Consider the following 9,805-nt stretch of genomic DNA (forward strand, 5'->3'; position numbering starts at 1 on the left):
CCAACTTTTTTCATTCCCTGGTTACAATTCCTTTTCATAGAATGCCAAAATAAAAGCATTAATAACAATAGCCCTTTCTTCTCTTCTTTTTAAAAACTCATTCTTCTCTCATGCCCAACCGCAGTTTCCCCTCCCCGCTGTCCTCCTTTTTAAATATAAGTAAAAACCCAGCCCTTTCCCTAAGAAGCAAACAGGCTTCCTGAGACAAACTCACAGAATAAATTTATTTTTGCTGTAGTTCCCTGATGATAAAGATTTGCTTTTGGGGTGCCTACTAAATAGAAGAAAAGGAGAAAGGGTCTGAGTGAGTTCTTGAAGGTCTGTAGAGGAGGGGCTTTTTCACAATGAACTGTTTCTACAGCTTTCTCCCCAAATTCAGACACTCAGAGAGCAACACAGGTGAATCAAACTAAACCGTAATTGTTTTTTTAGTATTAAATCATACTTTTAAAAAATAAGACAGCCATTCAGCTTGTCTGCCTCTTCCTTGCAGACCTCTGTCACTCTTAAAGAATGACGTGACACTGACAGAAGCTGATATATCATGCCTTGACTGCACTTCACTGGGATCACCTGCATAGACATACTTCTGAGGAACTAGACCTTAAAACAATGTTAATAATATGCATTGAGCATGCTGAGCTCAAGGGCAGCCTGGTCTACAGAGTTCGAGGACAGCTGGAGCTACAGAGAGAGACGATGTCTCAAAAAAGAAAACAAAACAGCTGCAGCAGCAACAGTAATATGCCTTCAGATCATTAAAAAGCCATGTACTTAATTAATCTACCACTCTGTTAACTCATGTAATCCGCCTTTACATCCTAAGAACTACAGCATATAGGTTGATGATATAGGTATACAATTCTAGGTCAGTAAAGTAAACTTCCCTTGTAAAACTACCCTGATTTATTAATCTCTTCCCATGACAAAATTTAAAAAGCCTTCTTTAGAAGCATCATATAGAGGAACATTCTTTTTCCATTCTTCAGTGCAAACCTGACACAGTGAGTGACCCATAGGAATCCCACCATATTCCCCAGAGTCACAAGCCTAGCTTGGGTGAAGCAGTATAGGTACCCCCTCATTGTCACCAGCCCACGCCCCAGGCTTGGTTGGTTAGATAGACTCCTGTCCACCCCTGCCAAGTCAGGGAGGGTAGCTGTGATCTCACAATAAGAGGTGGTCTGTGTCTCAACCCATCCTGGAGAATTACCCAGTACCCTACCCATCCTGAGCCATTACTACACTCAAGTCAAGCAGGCTGGTACCAGCCCAGACTGGTAAGTAACCAAGAACCTATTCTCATTCCACCAGGCCTCGCTGGTGTTCCCCAGTCTGTACACCTGCCTAGAATAGTGAATTCCCAAGATTCTTACCTACCAGAGCTAGCGTCAAACTCCCTGGCCTATTGGACTCAGTCAGACTGCACACCATCTCAGTATAGTGACAGATCAAGGTCTATCCTGAGGTGCCCCGGCCTGTGCGTGGAGTTCGACTAAAACTGGGGAGAAAGGTCACCTGTTGAAAATGCAAGACACAAAGAAGGAGAGCAAGTCTGATTGATCAAACTCTCCAACTTTATTAGTCAGACAGCAGCTTTTATAAGTCAGAAGGCAGGGGAGAATATTGCTTAGCAACCGAACTGCAGGCCTTTCTCAAAACATAGGGAATTCCAGGCAGGGTCATGACGTCCTGCCACACAGGGCATCTTGCTCTGTCTTCATCTAGCTTTAGTCTAACTGCTGACTCACAACAGGGTCGCTCCCTCTCTGTCTGTCTTTAGCTGCTGACTCACAACAGGGTCGCTCCATCTCTATCTGTCTTTAGTCTAACTGCTGACTCACAACAGGGTCACTCCATCCCTATCTGTCCTTAGCTGCTGACTCACAACAGGTTCAGCTAGTTTCTGGTGAAAGGCAAGCTTTGGGAAAGACAGAGACGTAAAGGTCAAGATGGCTGAACATTGGCCATATGGCCTATTGTCTCCAACACTGAGGTGCCCCACTAATACTCCCAGGCGTAGTTTGGAGTGAACAGCCTGCACTCCAGCATAGCCTCGTATAGGATCAAGACCCTATCTTACTGAACCATCATGACATGCTCACCCCACATTTGGGTCAAGCAGTTCACGGACCAGCTGAGTCTGGTTAGATACCCAGATCCCTATCTATCTGTACTAGCTAACATTATCAAGTGATGTCATGATCCGAAGAAGATAGTCTATCAGGCCAGTCTAGTGAGTACCCAATAGCTCCGCCTGTTTATAACATAAGACCTAGCTTGGGCCATAGAGCCTGAGAAACGGTCCAACCTGGTGAGTGGTCAAGAGACTCCACAACCAGAATCTTTCCCAGACTGCAAGGCCTTGTTCAGGTCAAGCAGCTCTCCAACTAGATGCTGAGTTATCCCAAATGGTGAACTCCTCTGCCACCTTCAAAGTCTCTGGCCAGCTGGTGGTACCAAAGAGCCCAGGCACTGGACCAGACGAGTAAGCGGTCAAGTCACTGCCCCTCACATAGAATCCTCACACTCTCAGACCTAATTTGGGTCACATTGCTTTTCACCATCCCAGTCTTGTAAGTGCCTCAGCACCTCACCAATTTACACCATTACTGCACTCAGCCCCAGCTGGGATGGTGAAGCATGGCTAGTGATTAAGACTGATTAATGACCATGATCTTGTCCTCCACACCATTACCACACTACTGACCTAGCTGAGGTAGATTAGCCTATATACTATACTATCCCAGACTATTGAGAGCTCAAGATCCTATCCTGCTGCTGTGGTTCTAACACTAGCTGGCCTAGCTCGTGGTGCACAGCCTGTACTCTAGTCAAGCCTGGTAAATGGTATGGACCGCTACACTCTCTAGACATCTCCATTGACCATGCACTCTAGTCTCATTCTCATATGTCCAGACATGGCTCCACTCTGGCAGCTCCCAGACTCCTTTGTGACCTAGACAGATGCCCTCATCTACCTGCTTAGAATAAGGAGTGATCTCACAATTACAAGCAGACTGTGGACTGGCCCAGCCAGGTAAGCCATCTTGATCCCACTCTTTCCCACCATTTCCATCCTTCCAGGTCTAGCCTGAGTTACAAAAAAGGCTGCAAACACTATCAGTCTGTGAGATAATATTTTTTGTCCTCCTTTGCCATATCCACAATGAGTGCTTGACTTGCGGTGAGGTTGCCTGTTCTTAAGCCTACTTTGGTAAGTGATCAAGTCCTAGATGCCCTCTCCCAACACTGCCCTCTGCCCCACTTCCATCTACCTAGTGCCATGATTCCCCCCCCCAAAGTCCTAAGGGTTCCATGACTTCTTGGGGGGGGTGTCAAGAAATGTAGACACTGGAGGAAACAATGAGTGCTCTAGTGCCATAGTAACCGACTCTCTCTCTTTATGTACCCTCCTCACACTCCCAGGCCTTGCCTAGACCAAACAGCCTGAAGAAGAAATCAACCCAGTGAGTGACCAGGATTCCCCATCATCCAGCCATCTCAGAGATTTGTAGATCAATTGCTGGCACATCCTAGTGCTCGTCACAGGCCACCATCCTCCATGTAAGCTCGATATTCCCAGCCCAGATTGTTAAGTGGTCAAGACCAAGCTCTGCCACCACATCCTCCAATCATAAGGCCTTGTAATTGCCCCAGAGCCTAGTGAGTTCCTACAAATCTCCCCTGCCGTAACCATCCTTATCCTGACTTAGCATGAGTCAATCAGATCGTACATCATCCTAGCCTGGTGAGAGTTCAAGATCCTGCCATCCTGGTGTGATGTTAATATTCCCCCAATAGCTTGAGTAGTAATTCCTGTACTCTATCTAACCCAGCCTGATGAATGACCCAGACCCCTGTACTCCCAAGGGCACCCTCACATTTCTGGGCCTAGAATGGCTGCAGCAGCCTGGGCGCCTCCCATCCTGATAAGGAGAAAGACACTGCCCTCGTGCCCCACCCTCACACTCCTTGGCCTAGTTAAGGTCAAGTAGCTTGCAGGCCTGCCAAGCCCAGTTAGTGAGTGACCCAGAATGTTATCCTTAGCCTCCCCCCTAGACTATAATGGAGTCTCACAATCCCAGGCATACTGTGGATCAGACCAGACTGCTGAGCAACCCAGATATTATGCTCTTCCATAACATCACACTACCAGGGTTAGCTCAGGTCACATAGTCTGCACGCAGCTCTTTTTGACTCAGAACTTTGTCCTCCTTTGTTTTCTCCCATACACACAGAACTATATGGGACCAAGCCACCTATCCACTAGTATCCTCTGTTGAATGATCAGCATAAGGTCCTCTAAGCTCATGAGCCTAATAATACAAGACTTGTTTAGAACAAACATATGGTCATTGGAAGACCATATTAAGTGATTAAGAGCCTCCTGTCCCACACGATCCTCATATACCCAGGCCTAGCTGACATCAAGCAGTTTGCCCATCAGTCCAGCCTAATAAAGCCCAATAAAGATCCTTGCCTTCATCATTCTCACAGGCCTAGCTTTGGGCTTTTAGCCTGAGCAACAGCAGTGTCAGGTCAGTGATGAAGATAGCCCTTCTAGTGCCTTCCTCACACTCCCAGGCTTAGCTCAGGTCCAGCCGATCACAAGTCAGCACTGCCTTGTGAGCCTTGTGAATGACTCAGACTCTTGTCCTCCTGTGCCATCTTTAGAGTCTCGGACCAAGTTGGGGGTCAAGCAGTCCAGGTACTCGCCAGACTCAAGAGATGCCCCAGCCTTGGCTTGGTCAGTCGGTTTGTCTCAGTTTCACAACTAACCCAGGATCCTGCCCATCTGCACTGTTAGCACATACCCAGGCGCACACAATACGAAGCAGTCTGGGGGCTATCCCTGACTGTTAAGATCCTAAGACCTTCACTGCCTGAGCCAGTCCATTTTCTAGTTGGAGCCAATCATACCCTGTACCATCCCAACCTGTTGAGAGCTCAAGGTCCTTTCTGCTGCTGGCTGCATACCATCCCAGCCTCTTGAGAACTCAAGGCCCTTCCTGCTGCTGCCTGCATACAATCACAGCCTGTTCAGAACTCAAGGTCCTTTCTGCTGCTGGCTGTTCACCATCTGAACCTGGCGAGAGTTCAAGGTTCTTCCGGCTGCTGGCGTACAAACACTCCCAAGCCTAGCGTCAGTCCCACAGCCCGCACTCAAGCCAACCTCCTGGGTCACCCAGACCTTTCACACTTGTGCCATCTGACCAGTCTCAGGCCCAGCTGAGGTCGATCTACCTGCTCACCAGCCCAAACTGGTAAGTGATCAAGACCCTGCCCTTGCACACCTCAAACTCTCAGGCATAGATTGGATCACAACGCTTGTCCACCACTCTTGACCTGTTGACTCACCCATAACCCTGTCCATCGGCGACATTAGCACACTCCCAGGCCTAGCTTGGGCTATGCCGCTCTATGCCAACCACACAGTACCAGTATATTCTGCAGTCAAGCTTCCTGCTTACTGGCATGTGGTGGAGACTAACCCACACCCGCCTACCCGATGACCCTAAAAATTGCATTACTGCTTAGGACCTAGTACCCTGGCAGTAAGCCCAGCCTCGTACTCAGTATGCAAGGTGATCCACTCCTGTGCTACCTCTGTACTCCCAGTCCTACCTCTAGTCAGACCGATTTCCCAACCACCGAAACTACTAAATGCATTCTACTTCTGCACATGCACAGCCAAGGTATGTACTCAGGGTTATCCTATGTGCTCGGCCTCTTTAAGCTTAATATGCTCTTAAGAATGCAAGGTAAATTTGCCCCTTGGAACGGGAACTACAAACTGGGAATCCTCAGAGGCTACCGAGCTGGGGGTTGGGGTTGCTGGGGTCGGGGGGGGGGTGGGGTGGAGCTAAGAGCAATGTGACAACCAGGCTACCTAGCTCCTCTTGTCTCTTCCCCCTACCAATAACCTTCTCTAAAAGAAAAGTTGGGGAAAGGCCCCTAAAGCTAGAAGTTGTCACATGCCCTTGCTTTCTCTAGACCACCAGGTCTTGGCAGAAGCCTGGGGTGGCCAAGTGTGCCTTTGGGGCCATACTGCTGACCTATTTGCCAACCCCATGCATCCCTTCTGTGCCCTTGTAGCCACCATGATAGTGGAAATCTGTGCTGCCGCGACCTTCATCTCCAAGTTCCTTAGCATCAAGGGCCTCACAAGTGAACAACAGCTACAGGCCTTCTGCCAGAGCCTGCAGGAGCTGCTGGCAGAACACTACAAGCACCACTGGTTCCCAGAGAAACCCTGCAAGGGATCTGGTTACAGATGCATTCGCATCAACCATAAGATGGATCCTCTGATTGGACAGGCAGCCCAGCAGATTGGGCTGAGCAGCCAAGAGTTGTTCAGGCTTCTCCCATGTGAACTCACACTCTGGATTGACCCCTACGAAGTGTCCTACAGGATTGGAGAGGATGGCTCCATCTGTGTGCTGTATGAAGCCTCACCATCTGGGGCTAGCTCTCAAAACAGCACAAGTGCTCAAATGGTAGACGGCAGAAGCAGTTGCAAGGAAGAACCTCTCTTGGGCAGAGCAAGCACTTCTAAAAACTACAGTATGATGACTGTATCAGGTTAAGATACAGCCAAGAATGGCTCATCTTATAATGGACTGATAAATTTGATTTTTGCTTTGGGTGGGCTCCTCTTGGGGTTGGTTTATTGAATTTAAATCATGTCACAGCTGTGAAAACCTGACACTAATTGGAGTGGTGGTAATTTTTTTTAAAGTGACATTGCCATAGTTTGGGTTGTACCTTTCAATGATGTACTAGCTCATGAGTTCAAGGAAACACTTCACTTACTAGGCAGTGAAGTCATAGGCTGGGTTTGGTTTTTCCAGATATTATAACTACATTGTCACACAGTCCTTTTAAGAAAAATATGTATTTCAAAGAGCCATCTTTCTTACATTTTTTTTGGGGGGGAGGTTTTTTGTTTTGTTTTGTTTTGTTTTGTTTTATTTTGTTTGTTTGTTGGGTTTTTTGTTTTGTTTTTTGTTTGTTTGTTTGGTTTGGTTTTTCGAGACAGAGTTTTCTCTGTGTAGCCTTGGCTGTCCTTGACTTGCTTTGTAGACCAGACCGGCCTTGAACTCACAGAGATCCACCTGCCCCTGCCTCCCGAGTGCTGGGATTAAAGATGTGTGTCACCACACCCAGCTAAAGAGCCATCTTTCACATAAAGACAAACTAGGATGCGTGACAGGGGAAAGTGTCAGGCCTTGTATTGTAGCTTTAGTTTTGAAAGTAGCAAGAAAACAGAATGTACCTTGGCAACAGGATTGTTAACACCAGCCTGCTCTATATTTGCTAGTTTGTAGTTTCCTAAGTACACTTATATTTAGGGAGTTGAGGTATAGTTTGGAGCTTTCCTTATACTCAATTCAGTAAAAATATTCCCACAAACCAACATGAATTTTATAAACTAATAATTTAGTAAACTATGAATTGCTGTAAATTTTTAATATGCATGTATATTGATTGTACAATTGTGGCAAAACTGTACAGGTCTCTATATTTTAGAGACTTCTTTTTCTCATCTTAGCATTTAAGAGAGACTAGAGGATACATGTAATCAACTTTTGCCACCAAAGATAAATCTGCAGCTTTGACCTTATACTATGTACTATTCCACGCTGCCAGCCCAGCATAAATGTTCTTGGCAGGCCTCGCTGGTGCCACACAGGCTGAGCACCATCTCAGTGCAGTACATTTTCAAGAATCTCACCTGTCAGAGCCATATACACACTCCATGGCCTGGCCGAGTTCAGCCAAACTGCAGGGCATCCCAGCCCAGGGAGAGCTCAAAATCATACCCTGCTGTTTGTTGTTTTACTCATATCCCCAGGCTTAGCTGGGGTCTACAGCCCAGCCTCCCCAAGCATCAAGACTCCAGCTTCCCTGGAGACCTAAGTCAGGATAGGTTCCCGAGAGAATATGAGGGTGACTCTGGCAGAGACTCCTAGTAGCAGGGACCATAGTGTCTGAAAAGGCCACCCTATAACTAGGCAAGACTCCTAGTAGAGAGAGAACACCAACCCGCCCACAAAAACTTTGACCCCAAAATTCTCCCCATCTACAAGATGTGCAGGGATAAAGATAGGAGCAGAGATTGAAGGAATGCCGAGCCAGTTCCTGGCTTAACCCAAGACCCACCCATGGGAGAAAGCCAACCCCTGAAACTATTAATGATACTCTCCTATGCTTGCAGAAAGGAACCTAGCAGAGCTGTCCTCTGAGAGACTCCACCCAGCAGCAGTTCAAAACAGATGCTGAGACTCACACCCAAATATTGGGCGATACAAAGGGAGTCTTATGGAAAAGTGCCGGTGAAGGAGAAAAGGACCTGGAGGTGACAGGAGCCATACAAGAACACAGACTGAAACAACTAGCCACAGCCTAGAGGGGCTGGCTGAGACTAAAGCACCAAGCCAGGACCATGCATAGACTGGACCTAGGCCCCCTATGCAGATGTAGCCGATGAACAGCTCAGGCTTCATGTGGGTCCTCTAGTAAGGGGAGTGGGGGCTGTCCCTGACATGGGCTCTACTGCATACTTTTTAATCTCACCCCTCACCCCCATGGGACTGCCTTGCCAGACAACAGGGGAAGAGGACACCCACAGTCCTCATGTGACCTGATGAACTGGGGTGGGTGGGAAGGTGGATTCCTCTTTTCTAAAGAATAGGGAAGAGGGAGGGGGAGGGAGGGAAGGTGGGGCTGGGAGGAGAGGTAGGATAGAGCTATGACCAAGATGTAAAGTGGATAGAAAAATAAATATTAAAGAAATTAAAAGGCTCCGGCTTCCTCCATCCTCCTGAAACTCCCAGGCCTTGGGTGGGTCAATCATCCCACCGTGAAGCCTGATAGTGTGCCAGCCCCTGGGACCAGCTGAGACTAGCAAGAAACCTCATAATCCTGGGCAGACAGTGCACTCTACTAAGTGCCCAAATTCCCCGCCTTCTTTTACCATCCTTAGGCTCCCAGTCTAGGGAACCATGCAACCTGGTGTGTTGTCAGGACTCACTCTCCAGTGCCTTCCTCATCTGGCCTGGGTTGGTCAAGTAGATCCCTGACTTGCCTAGACCCTGTTCACCATTGCCATCCCAGAAACCACATGTCTGCCTGGGATGGAGCGGCCTGGGCACAAGGCAGACTGGTGAGTGATGAGGACCATGTCCTTCTACACCGTCCTCAGTTCTATCCAGCTGCTGCCAGAAAGGTTGTACACCAGAGCAGAGTGGTGAGGTCCCGAGAACCTCGCCTACCCAAGCTGTCATCACACTCCCTGGCCTAACTGTGGCCAATCAGAACGTGTACCGTCCAGACCTGATGGCCACGTCTTATCCTTCCAGGACCACAATAATGACCTGTGGCCTTGCTTGTGTGTCATAGTCTGTACACCAGAGCCCAGCCTGGTGACTGACCCAGGCCCTGAACTCTGAGGACATCCTCACCATCCAAGCTTAGCACTGATGAAATAGCATGGACATCAGTCTGTCCTGGGGAGGGATCAAGACTCCTGCACCAAATGCAAACTCTCAGGCTGAATTTGGAGCAAGCAGATTGCTGCTTACTCTGGCTCGGTAGCGAGTCAGACCCTCAATTCTCTCCTACCGCCTGAGACTAGTGACTGATGTAAAGGTTTCAGGTACACAGTGCACCAGCCCACTGTAGTGAGAGACCCATAACTACACCCTTCTCCACCGTTACTACAATCTCAGCCATAGGCCTAGTCATAAAGATTGCACAAAAGAGCTGGGCCCAGTGATGCATCCTGTGATCCCAGCACTTG

General features: G+C 48.1%; 1 protein-coding gene across 1 annotated transcript; it reads left to right on the forward strand.

The window, feature by feature from the left end:
- Nucleotides 1–1,229: 1,229 nt before the first annotated feature.
- Nucleotides 1,230–8,610, forward strand: LOC311601906 (protein BTG1-like). Its single transcript, XM_084789675.1, has 6 exons — nt 1,230–1,280; nt 3,088–3,217; nt 3,430–3,567; nt 4,678–5,267; nt 6,100–6,585; nt 8,222–8,610. Exons 5-6 carry the CDS (start codon nt 6,105–6,107, stop codon nt 8,284–8,286), a joined length of 546 nt encoding a protein of 181 aa, XP_084645801.1. The 5' UTR covers nt 1,230–1,280; nt 3,088–3,217; nt 3,430–3,567; nt 4,678–5,267; nt 6,100–6,104; the 3' UTR covers nt 8,287–8,610.
- The last annotated feature ends 1,195 nt before the right edge of the window (nt 8,611–9,805 follow it).

Source organism: Acomys minous (assembly GCF_964271855.1).
Source record: "Acomys minous genome assembly, chromosome: 7".
In the NCBI taxonomy this organism is placed as follows: domain Eukaryota; kingdom Metazoa; phylum Chordata; class Mammalia; order Rodentia; family Muridae; genus Acomys; species Acomys minous.

Excerpts from the sequence above, each read along its gene's own strand:
- LOC311601906 (XM_084789675.1), top strand. The coding sequence starts at position 6,105 with ATGATAGTGGAAATCTGTGCTGCCGCGACCTTCATCTCCAAGTTCCTT. Across the intron at positions 6,586-8,221 it reads CAGTATGATGACTGTATCAG|AAAGGAACCTAGCAGAGCTG; the intron begins GTTAAGATACAG and ends CTATGCTTGCAG.